Here is a 20,266-nt window from a genome sequence, read left to right as displayed (position 1 = left end):
AGACTTGTTACCTTTCCTGGGGCCTGATTAGCTTCCTTAAAGGCCTATCTCCTTGGTTCTGAGAGCTTGAGCTCCTGCCTGTCTTCTCTGCCCTCTGAATCTCTCTGAATGAATCCTGGCTGAGACTCCTAGCTTATATGCTCTCCACTGAATATAAACCAATCATTATATCACTAGGAAACCATTGTTTGTTGTAGGATTAAATCAATCATATTGAACTTTGCTAAACTAGATCACCATTGTCTCCTCAATTCCACTTAGTACCTTGTAAGCATCCTTGTTTCAAGTTCATAGTTCTGGCCTATAACAAGGACCTTTATCTCTCAGCCAGGACTGACTTCTCAGTGCCAATAAAACTTCCCTTTTGCCAAGAAAACTTTTCTGGTCCATGATTTCTTTTACATTGAACCTGCACCAACCTGAAGGGGATTCTCACATCCCAATTCTCTGCACTGCCATTAACCACATCATTTGATTCCCTAATGCTATCAATACTTCCATGTTGATGATGGCTGCTGATTGATCAGGATGGTGGTTGTTGAAAGTTGGGTTGGCTGGGGCAATTTCTTAAAATAAGACAACAATGAAGTTTGCTCCATCCACTAACCCTTTCATTTGAATTCTTAAGAGGTTATTAACTGGCCTAATTTCAATGATTGTGTCTCAAGGAATGGGAAGACCCAAAGGGAAGGAATGAAGGGAATAGGGTTGGTGGAGCAGTAAGAATGCACACATTTATTAAATTTTCTGTCTTACATAAATGGGCATGATTCCTGGTCCCCCAAAATAATTACAACCTGAAAGGTCACTTATATCAGATAACAGATACAAAAATAATGAAAAAGATTGAAATATAGCAAGAAGTATCAGAATGTGATACATGATGTGAGCACATGTTGTTGGAAAAATGACTCCAATAGACTTGCAGGGTTGCCATAAACCGGCAGTTTGTAAAAAATGAAATGTCTGTGAAGTGTAATAAAGCAAAGCACAATAAAATGAGGTATGTTTGTAATTGTTTTTTTTTTTTTCGTAATTTCATGCATTTTACTTTATACATTAAAAACATTATTGAGAATTTTGAAAAGGGGTCCTTAGGCTTCATCAGATTTTCAGAGGGGTTCATGACACGAAAATGATTTAAGAACTCCTGCAGTTTTGGACTTTGAATCAACAGTATTTTAAGTTTACTAAATGCTGAGTCTTGTTCTGGGAATACAAATATTAGCAAAAAGACATTTAGTCCCTGAAGACAACATTAAAAAGAGTCAAGAAGACTTGCTTTCTAATCTTTCATGAAACAATAGCTAAGTTTTCTAGGAAAATCGTTTAACTTGCCTCAGGGCCTCTATTTCTCAGTTATAAAATGAAGTTTTATTATTTATTATCATATTATTTCTAAAGTCCCTAACACTAAATCTATTGTACTATGTTGCATTTACTTATCCATTTACTTTATCCTATGATAGAATTGGAATATCAGCCCCAGGAGATATTTTTGTTTTTTCCCCTTCTTTGTACCCCAGCGCCTAACGCAGAAACTGGGGGCTCACAACCGCCACTAAGCTGAGGGACAGTAAGGAACCGTTGAACTTCTCTCGAGGAAGTGAAAAACCTCCTAGGGAGGTAGAGCAGCGCGGCAAAGCGCTCCGGGAAAAGAGGGCGGTTCCTCGCTTCCAGGTTAAGTGAAAGAAAGTGGCAGCCTTTGGGGTTAATTACTGTACATTAGAACACGGTCCTTTATCAACCACTCTGTACAACTTTCTGTGTTCGAATGCCAAGAATAGCGTCTCTACCACACTCACTTCACCCAAAGTCTACACTTCGGAAAAAAACAAAAAAACTAGCGGCCAGAGCATGACCCAACTTCCTATTCCGCCCCTGCCAAAATCCTGGACGAGTGAGGATGTTTTACTTCTCGCGGGATTTCACTATACTCCGAAAGCCAATTGGTCGAAGAGAACGTGGGTGGGCGGAGTCAAGTGTCCCCACGGGGAAGAGAGGGGACTGGAGAAGGATCCGGCCTACCCAAGAAGAGCAGAGGGAGGGGCAAAGAGGAAAAAAGGGTAGGCCACGCCTCTTCTCTTCAGGGGAGAGGGGTGTGCGTAAATTCCCAGATTCCCCGCCCCCTTTCCTTGGGCCGGTTCGGATCTGGGTTCGAGCTTTTGCCTGTAAGCGCGCGCGCGTCAGTATTTCGGCCGAAGCAGCACGATGGAGTTGAGGCCAGTGTGCTGGCCCCCGCTGCCGCTGCTGCTGCTACTTGCAGGGCACAGCTTGGGCAGCTCTGGCCTGCTGCCCCTCGTCGTCAACACTTGGCCTTTTAGGGGTGCAACCATAGCAGGTGCGGGCCGGCTGGTGGGATGGGCAGGGGCGGCATTGAACTTGCCTCCCCTGAGATCTCGTTCCTTTTTGTCCTTTAGCTGAAGGGACGTACTGCATCGTGAGGGAGGTCGGGGTACACACTGACCTAACTTGAGGTACTTTTTGGAAGCATCTACTCTTTGCCTTCTAGGGACTTAGAAATAGGAAAAGGAAGTCCGGGATGGAGATTACTACTAACGGGGAAGAAAATACACTTTCTCCACATAGTCCCGAGAGGTCTGCAGCCTCATTTTATATTGGGAAGCCGAGGTAGGCCCAAAGAGGGTTAAGTGACATGGGGAAGATCACCGTGTTAAGTAAGTGTCATTCTTTGCAATTCTTATAACTCCAAGCCTCAAGAGATTGGGAATAAAGTAAGGAAACCAGAGCGGGGATGGGAGCTGCTGCTGCAATTTGGAGAAAGAGCATATGAACCTTAACCTACTTAGGAATAACCCCCAGATATCCTTCAACTCAACCCCCTCGTTTTGCAGATAAGAAACTGACATTTTGAGAACTCTGAAATGACATGCTTAAAGGTGCTGAGGTAAGAAGCAACCCAAACAAATCCGGTTGCTCTCCTATCTCCATTCCCCCATTCTCATTCAGTAATCTTTCCCTTGTATGGGGGTTACTGGTGCAAATAGAAACAATGACATACTATCGACCTTGACCTGAGAGCCAGGCTGCCCAACCCCCATCATTTTCCAGATGAGAATCAGAGGTCTAAACACAGAGACCTGTTGAAGCAGTAGGTAGCAAGGGCTGCAAATCCTTGGAGTCCAAATTCATCTCTTTTCTGGATAGGGCTGTCCAGCTTTGGCTAATCCCTGAACAATTAATTCTAGAGGCCAGCTTTGTATTGTAGGCTTGTTTCTCCTGCTTTGACTTTGCCCTACTTAGGTTGTATCTCAAATTCGTTATCTCATGAGAAGTCAAAGTAACTTGAAGGGCATAGAAATAAATCAAGACAAAAGTAAAATTGGTTTGGCAAGAGAGGAGAAAGAACCTTTGGACTCAATGTAGAAATAAGTTCTCTGGGTTGAATTTAGCATCAGCTTTATAAAATAAAAATATTAATGTGTTTTGAAGTTTGCCTGAAGCACTCTGGGCTTTGGGCAAAGATCCTTTTAGCAAACATCTCTTCAGTAAAGTCCTCCTTGATCCTTAACAGTGGTAGGGCTATGATGACTGCTCCCCAGTTGTGCAAAGTCCTCCTAACCTGGGAAGCAAGACCAAACAAACTCTTATTCTTCAAGTGCCAACCCACCTAAAATTCCATATTCACTGGTTTGTAGCTGATGGGTGCTTTTGTTTCATTTGGTTTTGTTTGTTGCTGCAGTTCCTTTTAAAAAATTCTGCAAAATGTGGGACCCAGGTTATGATCCATGCAAGTTCCTGCACACATGAAATTACAGATTATTGAAATGGGTAGTGCTTGTAATTTGGTGTATGCAGTGGTGGTGTTTGAAATCCAATATTCACCAAGAATTATCTAGCCTCTCAAATATTTCACTTTTACTAGTAAAGGCATGAAGTCAGCTTAAGATTTGTGATTTAAGAAAAGGTTACAGGGAGTGGGAGGAAGGTTGGAATCATACAACTCATGGGCTTTGACATTTCAAGCTATTCCGTTAGTATTCTGTTCCAAGTTTTATTTCTGAACTTGGAATTTAATACATGTATATATTTGGCTATGGGCAGCCCTTTTTGTTTAACCTTAGGGGACTTTCTGTAGGTTTTCCTTTAATAAAGGTAATATATTCTTTTCAAAGATGCATTTCATCCTAAGTTAGGAAATACACAATTGTAAATTCTCTTTCTATATGCTTTGTTTTATACTTCTATTATAATAGAAATCCACTGGGCCATAATTTTAATGGTTCTCCACCTAAACTACCTATGTAACTTATCTCTGTTTTCTTTCTTGCTTGCCTTTTTTTTTTTTTTTTTTAAAGAGAGAGTATCTCAATTTTCCTTACTTATTGTCCCTTGGTCTCAGGACAATATAAATCATAAGGAGGAACCCCAAAGAGAAACTAGACAATTAGATAGATTTTTGGATTAATAGCTAGTCTTTGAATCAGTATCCATATTTAATTGAGCTTTATATGGCAAGAGAGCCTCCTGCTTTCCTTAATGAAACTTTTTTAAATGAGTTTGCAGTGTGCAAGGAACTGTGCTAGAGGGAAAAGATCTCCTGCAGAATATAGCATTTTATATGAGTCCTGAAAAGCAGGGATCCTAAGTGACAGAGGTGAGATCAGAGAACATTCTATGAATGAAGCTTCAGTTAGTATAAAGGTCCAGAGATGGAAGGGGGAGTGCAGAATAATGTTCAAGATCATTGGAAAGATATGGACAGACCAGGTTGTAATGAACTTTTATTACCAAATGTAAAAGCCAAATATTTTATCCCAGAGGTAATCAATTTAGGAAAATCATTTTGGCAGCTGGATGGATAAATTAAAGGCAAATTAACAAAAAATTAAGAGGGCTTTCTCAATTGTCCCAGTAAACTATAGTGATAGTTCTCTGAGTAAAAATAAGAAATGTAAAAGAAAGTGTATATATATAGAAATGATAAGATTTGGTGCCAGCCCATAAAGAGTGAGAATGTAGGGTGGCAAGTTTGTTGAAAAACTCAATAATGGCATTTTGATGAATTTCTCAGAAGTTTCAGACATTTGATTCATTCACATAGCAACACTTAAACCATTGTGTTTTGTTTTACAGCATGGCAAAAACTACAAGCTGGAGGTTCTCCATTAGATGCAGTTGAACAGGGATGTGCTTGGTGTGAGAGAAATCAGTGTGATGGCAGTGTGGGATTTGGTGGAAGTCCTGATGAATACGGAGAAACAACATTGGATTCTATGATTATGGATGGGTAAGTACGTGAGTTAAAGTGGTCCTTTGTGGGAAAGGTTGACATCAGATCACATTGAGGTCTGTTCTACTCTTCTACTTTGAAAACCACAGGCAGAAAGAAAAAAGTATGGACTTTTTAGGAAAAAATATAAATCTAGAATTCACATAGTTCTGATAAACAGTGATCACTGAGGTCTCTTCCAGCTCTAGAAATCTGTAACCTGGTAACCTGTTGTTAACCACCCTTAGCTTTTGCAGCTATCAGTCAATCACCATGCCTTGTTGATGATGATTATCCTATAGAAACAAGTCATTTTATTTGAATCTGGAAGGGGAAAGATCTAAAACTACTGAAAAGTGGCTTTGCCCTCCTAATTGTCTCCACCTGCCTTCCTTAAAAATCTTTCAACTTTCTGACCGTAGCAAATTCTTATAACTTACTACTTAAAAAAAAAAAAAAAACTTTTTCTTTTTTTTTCACTTTTTTTGCTTCCTGATGACTCTCTATCTCCTATACTTTTTTCCTCCTCCCCCATACAACCCTTCCTTCTAACAAATAAATGTGGTCAAACAAGTCAAGTCAACATACTGACCATTGGCTCTGAAGTCAAAGGTCTTGGATTCCAGTAGTCATAAAGGGTCCCACCTATATGGCCTCAATAAGTGCCTTTACCTGCCTGAGTTTTACTTTTCTTATATGTGAAAAGAGGTTGGTTTAGATCACCTCTGAAGTCCCTTCCACCTCCAGTTGGGATGTATGCATCTAGATCTGAAAAATATTGGCCTCCTTCTGCATGTCTGTCCACCCCAGAATGGAATCCTCTCAAGTCATCATTTAGCTCTCTGATTCAGAATTCTAGTCTTTCATTGCCAGGAAGACGAAGGAAAAGAATTTATCATTATTAATTATTATAGTGTGAGCTTTTAAGAACAAGGATTGTTCTATTTCTTTTTGTATCTCTTATGCCTAACACAATGATTTATATATAGTAAGTCCTTAATAGATAATTTATCAATAAGGCTTTTAGGTTTGAGATGGGGCATATACTAAAAGGAAGGGAGTAGGTTAGAATTAGGGAATAAGAATTATTCTCATTGATTGTTAAAGGAAAGAAATTATTTTAAAGTTTGGGACTTTTAGTTGTTTTTCTAAATAGTTGATTTGATTGGAGGGTGAGGAAAGATGCAGTTTTTCTCAAAATTTTAAATGATCTCACAAAAAAAAAGAAAATCTCAGAATAAATAAGGTTTTATAAAACCTTATCAGTTGCTTACTCACAAATTCACTACATGTATTTGTGAATTTTAAGACTGACCTTGCAAATTTTTCTTTAGCACCACCATGGAAGTAGGAGCAGTAGCCGATCTCAGACGAATTAAAAATGCTATTGGTGTAGCAAGAAAAATAATGGAACATACAAAACACACACTTTTAGTGGGAGAATCAGGTACTGTTTCTAATTCTACTAAAATATTCTGGAAGAAAAAATGTGCTGCTTAGGAATCAGAACTTAGTCTTTTAAAAATCTATGTGAGTTGATTTATAATTTAGTCTTTTTTTAAAAAGCGGTGACATTCAAATAAAAATCATTACCTTTATCACATATTTTTAAGCAATTAAGATAATATACTTTTTTAAAGTTAATAAATGTTACAAAACTGTCTGGTTTTTAAAATGTAGACACCTTTGAATACTTGTGGGCATATTTGTGCATTTCCTTGGCTTGGAAACCATAGTTTACTATGTAGTTAAAATTTATTCTTTCTCATATCATTTTGTTTCTTTGTTTCTTTTAATTCCCAAAGGTAGCATTCATTATGACCAAGAATATTAAGTGAAAAATGTAGACAGTATTTTAAACATCATAATTAGATCACAAATCCATAGTTGACTCCCTTCTGTATAAAGTACTCCTTTACCGTAAGCCTAAAATTATTCTACTTCAAACTACCTAAAACTTCCTTGAATCTAAAACTACCTCCTTTAAGCTCCAACAACAAACTAATATAGTAAAGACAAAAAAAATTCAGCAAAACCAATCAATATATCCCCACCAAAAACAAAACTTATTAAAACAATATATGTAACATTTCACACTTGTGGATTCCCTACCTTTGCAATGGAGTTGAAATGTGGTTGAAGAGTGATTTTACTAGCCACAAATTTAGAAGGTAATAGAATACAATCTAATCCTCAAATCTCAGTAAACCCTTACAACCCAATTGATCTGTTCCTGTCCTTAGGCAGCTGACAGTTACTGGGCCTTGTACGTTGCTTTTACCCATCATCTATTTATCCTATTTTACTCATCTTTTCTGGGTCCCTATTCCTATGTGGTAATTTTTCAGCTGCTGACTTTTCTGTTTTTGTCACACAGTGAGGAAGTATAACTTTACATATACTGATTTAAGAGTCAGAAAAGGTATTTTTCAGTCATTTTTTTAAAAATTGTGTTCGATTTTTTAAACTCTATTTGGGGTTTTCTTGACAAAGAAATTGAAGTGGTTTGCCATTTTCCATGGCAATGGCATGACTATCATTTTTCCATCTTTGTATCCCAAGAACTGATGCATGTATCTTGTATACCACGAAGTAGAAGAAGAATTTTGTTAACTAGCTGATAACTTTAATAACTTAAGATAAAAGATAACTTTGATGAATAAAGAAATACTTTTTGTTTAGTGGTAGTAGGTGGTACATAGGGGAGAATGGGAGGAGGGTGTAGTCAGGAATGTTTATGAACCTTCTTCCCATCTTGATGTTCAAAGAGAATTTTTTTCCTACATACATTCATAATACACTATAATTTCCTTAAAATAAAGTTTTCCTTTATTATTCCAGTTTTAATATGGAGTTTTAAAAATTAAACTTTTGATTGTTAGGGGAAATACGATTTTTGTGCTGTCTTTTATTGAATGTCAAATAATTTTTTTTATTGTTACAGCAATTTTACATATTACAGATACAATTTGGTAAAATATTTTGCAAATTTTAAGATGATAGCATCTTATCAATTCCATGAATACTGTTACTTTGCTTTTATCTTCATCTCTTTAGCTACCCAGTTTGCTGAAAGTATGGGATTTGCAAATGAGGAATTATCTACTAATGCTTCTCGTTCTCTCTATTTCAACTGGCTGAGCAACAAATGTCAGCCAAATTTCTGGAAGGTATGTATGCCTGACATTGTTAGAAAACTTGGGTTTTAAGGTATGATTATTTGAACAATTTAAATACTTTTTCCTATAGCAACATCTGAAACTCATTTGATACTTTGCAATCAGGGTATTTTCTGTGCCTGGTTTTATGTGTTTTGAAGTGTAACTGCATTTTGCTAGGTTTTGCTTCTGTCAGATGCTAGTGATTTGATTGCTAATCTTACATTTGTTATATTAGCAGATTCTTTACTATTATATTGGTCTAGTTTTGTCATTGAGAATTGGTTTCTTTCCATTCCAGAAAATGCTTAGTTCTCCATCTGGCCCTTTGTATCACCTTCACACTATCAACACCATTAGAATAGTTAGACTGGAATTGTCAACTTAGTGCCTGAAAATCGGTTCATAGGCTATATGTAAGACTTTAAAAGTGTCTGTTAGTTTATATGTTTGACATAGATATAGGTAAGCATCCAGTTCTCTGCTGCCTTGAATGATGAAATATGAACTCTCACATTGGCTTTAAAATGGAATTTTCCTTGAGAGAAAATTCTATGGATGTAACTCTCATTCCTAGGTTTTTTGCATTTTCTAGACTTTTTATAAAATATACACACACATATACTTATTGTTTTTCTCTCTCCCACCTCCATATATACAAATACACACACACACACACACACACACACACACAATATACTATATATACATTATCTGTAACATACTATCTGTACATACACACTATACTGTATACATGTATACAATACACATTATACATCACATATTATACTATACACATTATATGTATTTACATATATATACATGTATATCTTTATGTGTATATGTCTACATATATACAAATGTGTATATACTTATATTATTACATAAATGTATATACTCATACATACCTGTGTATACATATATGATGGGGCTCCTATAATATTGAAGAATTGATATGAATAGAAGAACATTATCAGTCAGGAAAACTTGGGTTCAAATTCCACTCTGGCAAACTCTGGGCTCTTAACTTCTTAGTGCCTGTGACAATTATTTGGCAGTTTATGGGCTTACTTTATATTAACTAGGAGAGTTTTCTCATATGAAATTTGCTGCCTTGATAAATAAAAGGTCTAGATTTAGGAAATGGTAGGATAGTGGAGGGGGAGGGAGAATAAGTTTTAGAATTATCTTTGAAAATAAATTTCTGTAAATTTAAATAAATTTGTTTTCTTTTTTTTTTTCTTTTTTTTAATCCAGGAACTTTTTTTTTTTTTTTTTTTTTGCTGAGGCAATTGGGGTTAAATGACTTGCCCAGGGTCACATAGGTAAGAAGTGTGAAGTGTCTGAGGCCAGATTTGAATTCAGGTGCTCCTGACTTGAGGGCTGGTGCTCTACCCATTGCACCACCTAGCTGCCTCAAAAATCCAGGAACTTTATATTGACCATAGTAAAGAATGATATTCTTTAAATTGAATCATTAGCTATGTTCCTGATTCTTACTGAGACCTGCTGTTTGGTTACTGAAAATCTGATAGTTTAGGTGAGAGAGATTGCTACCTATTCTATACAATATACTCCAGATATAATAAATTAAAATATATGTGTAACCAAATGACATTTTAAAATACAGATATCAGAATAGATATCTTAAATATAATCAACATTTATATTGTGATTTAAGGTTTTTCAAAATGCTTTTATCACTTCTTATAGTTAAGTGATTTAGGTACTATTATACCCATTTTACAGATGAGGAAACAGAAGCAAATAGTTTAAATGACTTATTAAGGATCATACAGCTAGTATATATATGAGGCTGGATTTGAACTCAGGTCTTCATGTCTGTATATCTAGCATCTTATACCTTGCCTCAAATAGCACTTTGCACTGTACCAGATTCTTCTTGTTCTTTTCTTATGGTTGACTATGATTATTGTTAGGTTGGGGGTTTTTTAGTAGATGTTTTTGGATAAAGCATGCTTACAGAAAAATTATATTTGAAATATTATTTACAGAATGTTATACCAGATGCATCAAAGTCCTGTGGACCATATAAACCATCTAGAGTCCTAAAACAGCACCTTCACACGTCTGAGAAAATAAATATTCACAGTCATGATACTATTGGTAATTTTTCTTTTATGAATTTTTCAATCTTAAGAAGTTAGAATTTTTAAAATTGCTTTTGCTCATCTTTTAACTTATGCATGATTACGTTCTAAGAGCCTGAAACTTTTATAACAATTTTTAAAAATGATACAATCTAGGAATAAACTTCTCTTATTAACTCCCAGGAAAGAGTGGACCTCTTTCCCATGGCATCTGCTTGCCATTTGGTGAATTATCTCTTCCAGGACACTAAGTGACATCCAGCATGCTTCACAGCTAATGAATATTCAAATGCAAGCTTAAAAATCCATTTTTTATTTTCAGTTTATTCTTGGTTTCTTTGCATTGAAAAGTCAAATTTGTGTTCATTGTTTTTTCTTAAGGTTGTAATTAGAAAATTACTATCAGTCTGCCTCAGTGATTTTCCTTAATGTCATTTTGTAGGCAGATTTTAAAGGGTGATAACCCATTTTTAGGAGGAAATAAACCATTGTTGTGGCATCATTCTGGCCAAAAGAGTAAATTATGAAAATAGCCCATTAAAAGCCAAAAGGTCAAGATACTCTGGTTCATTGACTTTACATTAAATGTCAGGAATAATATTTTCACAGTTCCCCAATTGCTGCTTCTGTCCCTTCACCTAGCCTGAAAACATCTAAAAATAATGGTGTTCTAGAAGTTTAATTAATTGTTTTACCCTCTTAATTATATTTCAGAAATCTATTTGATTTGGTACCTACTAATTGTGTTGTGTGTGTATGTGTGTATGTGTGTGTTTTTTTTTTTTTTTAACTCCTAGGCATGGTTGTAATCAGTAAGACAGGACATATTGCTTCTGGCACATCCACGAATGGTGCGAAGTTCAAAATACCTGGGTCAGTGTTTGATCATTGGAAAATATGTGTTGAGTGACTACTATGTGGAGGTTCTGGGAAGGAGGGGTAAGGTATAAAAAGAAGCTTGAGCCATGATCCTTATCTTTAAGCAGCAACAAATTTAGAATCAGAAGAGACCTCAAGGGCTGTCTGATCCAGTTCCCTTATTTTACAGGAAGGAAATGGTTGCAAGTGGTTAAGTGACTTACTGTAAGGTTGTATTATTTGCTCAACTTTTCATAAAAAGGCAACATGACATGATGGATCTGATCCATATCAGTTGAGTGGTCCTGGGCAAATCACTTAATTGTCTTGTTCCTCAGGCTTCATTACTCTGTTGGAGATCAGAGTAGGGAAGGAGGTTACCTATCCTGGCAAAATTGCAAGACTTTGGGGAAAGTCTACCTGTAGTGGAGAGAAGATTTCAGCAGATAGATGTTCAGGGAATTTACTTCCTCCAGTACTGTCTCATGCCTACTTGTGTCCCAGATATGTGATCTGTTTCTTAGATTACAGACCGATTTTCTCCAGGCCATTGTAGTATATTCATAATTTTGCTTGTTTCTTTGTCTATTGAATCTAATCCCAAAGCTCTCTACTTTACATTTTCCCTTCTAGTGTCTGATTTCCTTCATAAGAGTTTTTCTTAATATGCAATGTTATTTCACCATTTCTGTGCCTTTGGAAGGGGGGATATATTCCTCCATATCCATATTCTGCTCCTGAGACCCACCTCCACTATGTCTCAATGATACCTCTACAATGATACAAGAATTTACCCCTTTACAATAGGAACTGTAGTTCATCTTGTTTATTATTCCATTTCTTACATTTGTGTATAAGAATCAGTAATCAGGTATTGTTTCTCATGAATCCAGATTTTTTTCCTAGTTACAATCCTCTGTGCCATCTATCTTGGAATATCTATATTGTCATTTATTTATCCATCCTCACTCACCCTCTTTCCTCTATTTTTAGGCTATTTGGTAAGATTTCAGATAAAGGGACTTTTTTTTTTTAAACCAATCCTCTTTAAATGCATTCCATCCCTTTCCAAGAACTCTATTTTTTCTAAGTATGTATTGTATTTTCCAAGTACAAAAAATGAACTTTATAGATCCCTAAAAATCTCTTTATTCTTGGAAGTAAAATTACTCAGTCCTTATAATTCTTGTTAGTAGCTTTGATGCTATGGCAAAATGCCTATTTGCTGTCCTGGGGATACTAGAATGAAACTTTATTTATAGCAGGCCTTTTCTGCCTTTTTGTGGTGTTACACTAGCTAGCCCTGCTGCCTTTGGGGACATTGGTGATGCTCACATGGCGAGCGAGGGCACAAACAAATGCTTCCCACAACTGCTGTCTGTAACACCTTTTCCAGAAGCCTTCCGTTATTAGCAATATGCCTTGTACTACTTCTTACATCCTTCGTCTTCCTACTGAACAGACTCTAAATGCCAGCTTCCATCTTGTCAGTGAACTTTGTACAAGTGGAGGAGTTGGAATCTAATAGTGTTTGACAGCATGTAATAAATGCCACATAAGCATTATTGACATTAAATTGCTGATGGAGTTCAGAGCAGGCAGACCTCACTTGTAGGCAGAGGTAGTGACAAAATGTTACCCTTGATATAGACTTTGAATCATGATTGAGATTGAGTGGCAAGGACGAGGAAGGATTTTTACAAGAACAGCATGTGCAGAGTCAGGCTGAAATTTATAAGGTACATTCTTAGGACCCATTGGTAGAGTAGAGGGGATCTATTGTAAGAATCTATTGTGCTTCAGAGCACAATAGTTGGAGTGAGGTTATGAAGGCCTGGAAAACACTTCTCAGAAATTTGGAATTTTATCTTAGGCAGAGGGTCCCCATTGAAGTTTTTTGTTCAGAGTGGTGTGATAGATGAATCTAGCAGGATGATTGAAGTTGAAAGAGACTAGAGGCAGAGAGTGGAGTGTAGGATGCAATTAAAATCCTTCACTGTAAGATGTTGAAGGCTTAAGTTAGGATCTTGGCAACTAGAGATGTTAAGCTCCAGGTTTTGGTACCAGATTAAAATGTAATTTCTATATAACAACATAACAAAATAAATAAAAATACAGTACAACATAATAGTGTGGTTTTCTGAAGTTGGTATGCCATGCAGGAATTTGACACCACTGGTCTAGATGACAACTTCACAGCTGGTACTTTTTACTATCTAGTATCAAATCCAATTTTGACTAGTCTGTAAAATTCTGGCCTAAAGAGCAGTTTAAAAGTAATGTTCTACTTAAAATAATAATCGTGGGGTTTGTATAGACTCAGTAGGCTGTCTTATTTTGCTCAGTGTCTTCCCTTTTTTTTTTTTTTTGGCAGTCTTGAACTGATAAAAATAAACAATCTAACTTTTTCTTTTATAATAATTATTTCTTTTTTAAAAGTCGAGTCGGGGATTCTCCAATAGCAGGAGCTGGCTCTTATGCTGATAGCACTGCTGGAGGGGCTGCTGCTACTGGAGATGGTGACATCATGATGCGCTTTTTACCCAGGTATGCTTCTTGGCACCATATTTAGAGTTATCATAAGTTAACATTGTTATTGTGATTGACTTTTTTTCCTTGCATAATATTGGGATGTTTTCGGAACTAAATATGCCTGCACAAGGTTTGTGAACTTGCCTTTGAACTGTCTGTGCAGGGTTGTTTTGCCTCTGGCTCTATAGACTTACTAGCTTGTATTCTCATTAATGACCATTATTGTCATCAAAAGTATTTATGACTTGTCCTCCTAGGGTAGGGTAGCATTTTCCCTAATTTACAGATGAAGAAACTTAAGTACTGTTTAAGTAATTTGCCCAAGGTCACTCAGCCACTCAGTGAAAAGACTGTGATTATTGATGGCAGAAAGGGGAAATGTAGTCATTGTATACAAGTAATTGCTGAAAGGTGGTCATTATGACTGGACATTGTGCACACTAACGACATTTTGCACTTAGACTATAACAGCATTTTTCTTTTAAATGGGACCTCCACGCTTTATGACTTCTTGCTGTAGTGACCTAGCTGACACAGTTATTCAGCTATAACAAAAAGAATTCATTCTTCTTTTATTTAAAATTAATTGGTGGATTAGTTGGAAAGACAGCTATTGCATCAAAGCTGATTTTTTAACTGAGCCAACTTATTTACTTATATGATTGCATTCATTCTACTGAATATGATAACTTTTGAAGCAGCTTGAACTGTATAATTTCAGGTATACTAATTTTAATGCATTATTTATTGAAACAGAGTGGTATAGTGGAAAAAAATGTTGGTTGGAATCAAAGGACTTAGGTTTGAATTCTAATCCTAACATTAACTGTGTGACATTGGGCAAATCATTTAGTTTCCCTGGATCAGTTTTCTCAGCTATAAGACAGTTTAAATAGATCTCTTCTTTGGTTCATTCAAGTCCTAAATGATCCTAGCTCATGCTGGTCCCTATTCATATATCTGTGGTCCTAATATATTAAAATTTATTTATATTTTAAGCCAGGGATTTTTGTTTATAGTGTCCATGAACTAATAATATCAGGAGGATCTATGAACTAGAATGAGCAAAAAATTACTTCTCTTTCCACTAACCTTTAGTCTCCTTTGTAAATTTGTGCATTTAAACACATTATCTTGAGAAGGGAAATCTGTTTTATCAGCCTGCCAAAGGAATTCCTGATATGAAAAAAGTTAAGAATTCCTGTCCCAGATCTTGTTATTAAGTTTCTTCTTTCTTTTTTTAATCAGTTACCAAGCAGTAGAATACATGAGAAAAGGAGAAGATCCAACTCTAGCTTGTCAGAAAGTTATTTCCAGAATCCAGAAATATTATCCTGAGTTTTTTGGGGCAGTTATATGTGCCAATACAACTGGAAATTATGGTGAGTATACTTGATAAGTGTGTTTACAGACTTTTGTGATGATATACTTAAAATTAAATTGAACCATTTTTGTTAGTTTTTTACAGGACATAAAAATATACATAACATTTTATATTCAGCAGACATTTGTTAGTGATGGTATAGATTGCCTTACGTATACAAAGGATATGTATACATCAACCTTAGAAGTATACTAGTAAGCCAGCCCTTAGCAGACTATACCATGGTTCTTCCTTGGTTTTCACTACAAGTGCCCCCTCTCACTTATGTCCCAGATTTTTACTTCTTACAACTATTTGTTCATTTAACAGAGTGGAATGATTTATATAGAGTTTTCTTGCTTTATTTTTCACCATCCCTCTAAATGTCACTGCTCCCTCAGGGGTTTTACTTAGGCCTTGAAGGTACATGAGTCTAGCTTTTTATTAAGTATTTCTTATGTGTAAATATAAGAATATGTAAGAGAATTATTTTTGCATTTTACTGTGTATATGTCTTTTACTTCATCTGCCTTCGTTATAAACTTATCATAGCTTCATAGCACTTTGAGATCAGCTACTGTGCTGGTGCTCATTAGTGATTTTTTAGATCATTAAAAAATACAACTTACTAATCAATGTGTCATATTAGCTTAGACTGCTTATTGTAGTTCTTTGATGTTTTCCTTCCCACAGTTCTTTTATTTGAAAAACTTGAATTTGAGGAATTTGTTTTTCCTTTCCAAGTATTAAGATACATATTCAATTTAAATCAAAAAAGATGGACTTGAGTAGAAGATATCAGTGTCATCAAATTTCTTCAACAAGTAAAAAAGCTACTCAGAAGTCCCAAAGATGAATTTAACAGGATTTAACAATGATAATTAAGTAATTATAGATTAATTTAAAATTGATTTGAATAAAAGCTAGAAATAGTTTCTCTCATTTTAAGGGCTTTTATTCAAGCAGTGATAATGACAGGGTTTCAGAATCCAGGTAATAGAATAGAAGCAGGAGGTGTGAACAGAAGGAAAGATATCCAAGGGGGAGCTGAGGTAGTGAGATGAGAGCAATCACTTAGCAAAGAATCAGACTGCCCATACGTTGAGGAAATGATGGAGGAAGAAAAGTTATTCTGGCTGGCCACTGACCTGTACGAATAATATTACCTCCTTCACCAGCATTAAAGGACTTCTGTTCCCATACATTTTTTTTTTTTTTTTGGTTAAAGATATTAGGTAAAAATAATGAAAGCAGCAGATAGATAGAATAAATATCCAGGTCTTAAGGCTGATAGCCAGGGTCTGCTTGTCATTTTGGTCCTCAGTCTAGATGTTTTGATAAGTCTTGGGTAGAATCAAGGTTTTTTAAAAAATTGAATCTTGAGGAGTAAAGCCCCCGGATAAATAAATAGCTTATCTGTTAATGAACTATAGTTCTAGAGAAAGAGCATTGTACAGGACCTGGTCTCAAATGTTGATTCCTGTGTTACTACCTCTGGGAGGTACAATCTCCTTGGGCCTCAGTTTACTCATCTGTAGGATGAGACAATTAAATCAGATAAAATCTAAGGTCTATAATGCTTCTGTATTCATAATTGTAAAATAAAAATAATTAATATTGCTGACAAGTCTCTCTCTCTCCATCTCTCTTCATCTCTCTTCCTTTCTCTTCCTCTCTCTCCCTTCTGTTCCAGGTGCCGCCTGCAACAAACTTCCGGGATTTTCTCAGTTTCGTTTCATGATTTATCATCCTCTGCAAAGTCAGCCAATTGAAGAAAAAGTAGACTGCATTTAATTCTTCTTTTCTGTCAACATCTATATTTTTAAAAAAGAAGGAAGAAACAAAGGCTGTAAAGGTTCACTAGCTGCCATTTTTGAACATGTTCCTGCTCTATACTATATTCCCTTGTGTCAGTATGAGCATCAGAGTAAATTTGTGCTGACATGGCACTCTACATTCTCCACTTGAATTTTGTTTACCCTGTCAAAATGCTATTTAAACTCTCTTACTTTGTCAGAATGTGAGGAAAAAAAAAAAAAAAATATATATATATATATATATATGGATTAGATGATCTTAGAATTCTTTTCTTCCTGAGTTTAATGAAGTTAATATATTGAGATATCATATTGTGGTACAGCTGAGAAATGATCACTGTCTATAGAGTCAGAAAATTTGGTTTCAGATCTTAGCTCTGATGATTCCTATTTGGATAAATCACTTAACTTATCTGAGCTTCACTTTCCCTCTTCTGTAAAATAAGGACTAGATGGCCTCTTAAAACCTAGAATTCATGAACAGAGAAAGAGAAAAAGATAGCTAGATGACTACTGTTTTAATTGGTTTACGCTGTTATCCTAATTTTTTTTTTTATCTTATGCATTTAAAAGTTTTATTCTGAGAAGGGTGCCATAAGCTTGACCAGATTGCTGAGAGCATTTAGTTGAAAACAGCATTGAGAACCCCTGCTCTAACATCCCTTCAGCTCTAAATCTTTAATTCTATGAGTGTTCATACTATTACCATCGAATCGTTTTTTTAGGAATCTTCTTGCCACCCCCTTAAAAATAAAACAAACCCACAAATGTCTCCATAAGTGGCATTCTTTTTGAAATGTCCAAGTATTTTAGTTGAGGAGCTAAAATGAGGCAAGGCATGATTAGTCATGATTGAATTTCTGTATGTTACAGTGATTTATCCCTTATCACTGATTATTGTTCCTCTTATATCTAGCTTTAGCATCTGCCTTCTGGCAACTTGGAAAGAGAAGATTTCAGTATAGCATCTCATTTCCCTTCCATTTCTGCTCTTTCCTTAATACTCTAGATGCTTTTGTGTGTGTAATGGAAAATGTGGGCAGTGTGCTGATGAGCAGTTTTATTGATTAACTTGCTCTGTGTCCATCTGAAGGAGCCCTTGTGGTGGATAGGCAGGGTTCTCAAACCATGTTTCCATTATTATCTTTTACCAACTTGCTGCATTTCTAATAGCAGTAGTCCATGTGGAAAGTGTTTTAATTTGGGAAACATCATCTTTGATTGAGTCTCCCCATCCCTTGGAGGTTCTCTTCTTCTACCCCACCTCCACCCCCTATTCCTAGCACCACCACCATTTGGCATATAGAAATCCTTTGCTTTGCTTGGGGTGTGTGTACTTTCTCCTGACAAGTATTCTCGAATCCTTCAAGTTCACACTCAGTGGTAATTTAGAAGTTATTAATACAAATTACTTGTTATTAGCTGGCATTCAGTTTTCTTAGCATATTAACTTTTATGTTTTGTAGCTACAAATTTGGGTTTGGAGGCCAGCCATAGGAAAATGCCACAATTTCACATTAAATGCTGTCATATATTGTAATCGGCCCTTAATGGCTCCTATGATGTGCAGCACACTTGAGTTTGTGCAGAGGGTGCCTTAAAAGGTGTCTTTCAAAGCAATGTTAAATTTCCCCTTTGCTATAAAAATAATAATAATTCATATTTATATGCTACTTTATAGTTTACAAAATTCTTTCCTCATATCAGGGAGGCAGCAGAGTCTAGTGGATAGAGTGTTAACCTTGAAACTAGGAAGGCTTGGGTCTTAGTCCTTCCTATCTGTGATACATTAATATTTGGTGAGCTTGAGCAAGTCCCACAATCTCTCTATGTTCTGGGCAGTTCTCTAAAACTAAGTTGTGGAACATGTGCAAGTCTGTGTGGGAGAAGGGAGTTCCCTATACTAAGGAAGCCATAGATCCCCATCTCAAGTGGATAATTTCAGTGTCTAGACTACATAACCCTAACCCACTTATAAGGCTGAGGGATTTGGATGGAGTTCTGATAATATTTCCAGTCAAAGAGACTTTAGTCAGATTTGCCAGTCAAATGAAATAATGCATGTAAAGTTCTTGCAAACCTTAAAAGATTTGTACAAATACTAACTATTTTTATTAAGTGCCCAGAGATGTGTGTGGTTATGTGCAGGGTATGTGGTTTCCCCCCTTCTGTCTGTTTTTACTGCTAACATAATATAGCATAGAAGAAGCTCAGCAGGCTATAAATTTGATGAGTAGATCATAGGGACACACTAGTGGCTCATTTCCTGTTAAAATAATTCTTAGCATTGCTAGCCATATAGGATTAATTACACCTTCCACCTGGGCTACTGAAAAACACTTCACAGTTAAAATATCCTTCTGAAGATAGGATGCAAAGCATCTGAAGATTCCCAGAGGGACTCTTGACAATGTTTAGACCACAAATTAGATGTTTGTGATTCTTAATCTAGTCTAACCAGAAGGCTACATTCTTTCTGACTTTGTAAAACCTTAACACTTATTTGCAAATTCATTAGAATTCAAAATGCAGGGAGTATGCTAGATTCTTGCTTATCCTAAATCAGTTTAATGGTTACAGGCCCTAGGTAGACAGGGAGTGGTTTCTGTTCTCAGTATTAGCAGCCTAGTTCTCATTGATAGCTAAGACTTAGTCACATGAATTAGTTTTCTTGTGTTATATTTTTTTAAATTACAGAAGGCAATCAATAAACTGTGACACTCTTGCTAGGCTAAATAATCTCAGTTCTGTATTACCATTCTTGCATGCCCTTCATTTCTTTGCTTCAAGAATTACCCGATGTAATTGTTTTCAGAATTTAATTGAAAATTAAAACTTTATTAAAAAGTGAGCTAACAAAAGATATGGAGAATGGTCTTTTTTCCCCTTGATAATAGTATTTTTTTCCCCCATGATAATACTATTAAAGGAAGCATTCCAACACCTTGACTAGACTCCTTGTGATAAAATTTGGGGAAAGATGCAGGTGATTCACCGTAATAATAATAGCTAGTATGTGTACTTCAATATTGCCAAGCATTTTCAATGGTCATTTTATCCTTAGCAGTCCTAGAAGATAGGTGCCCTTTTTATCCCCATTTTACAGATGAAAAAACTGAGCCACACAGAAGTGAAATGATCTTCCCAGGGCTAGTAAATAAGGATGAATTCAGGTTTTCCTTACTTTCGGCCTA

General features: G+C 36.0%; 1 protein-coding gene across 1 annotated transcript; it reads left to right on the top strand.

Annotated features, from left to right (window-relative positions):
- The first annotated feature begins 2,075 nt into the window (after positions 1-2,075).
- AGA (aspartylglucosaminidase) lies at positions 2,076-19,933 on the top strand. The gene is made up of 9 exons (XM_051964261.1): positions 2,076-2,341; positions 5,098-5,251; positions 6,568-6,680; positions 8,291-8,403; positions 10,407-10,518; positions 11,300-11,375; positions 13,800-13,907; positions 15,141-15,274; positions 16,949-19,933. Exons 1-9 carry the CDS (start codon positions 2,212-2,214, stop codon positions 17,047-17,049), a joined length of 1,041 nt encoding a protein of 346 aa, XP_051820221.1. The 5' UTR covers positions 2,076-2,211; the 3' UTR covers positions 17,050-19,933.
- Positions 19,934-20,266: the final 333 nt, after the last annotated feature.

This window comes from Antechinus flavipes, chromosome 6 (genome assembly GCF_016432865.1).
Source record: "Antechinus flavipes isolate AdamAnt ecotype Samford, QLD, Australia chromosome 6, AdamAnt_v2, whole genome shotgun sequence".
Lineage (NCBI taxonomy): Eukaryota > Metazoa > Chordata > Mammalia > Dasyuromorphia > Dasyuridae > Antechinus > Antechinus flavipes.
The sequence above is the reverse complement of the archived record's forward strand: the minus strand, read 5'-3'. Positions and strand labels throughout refer to the sequence as shown.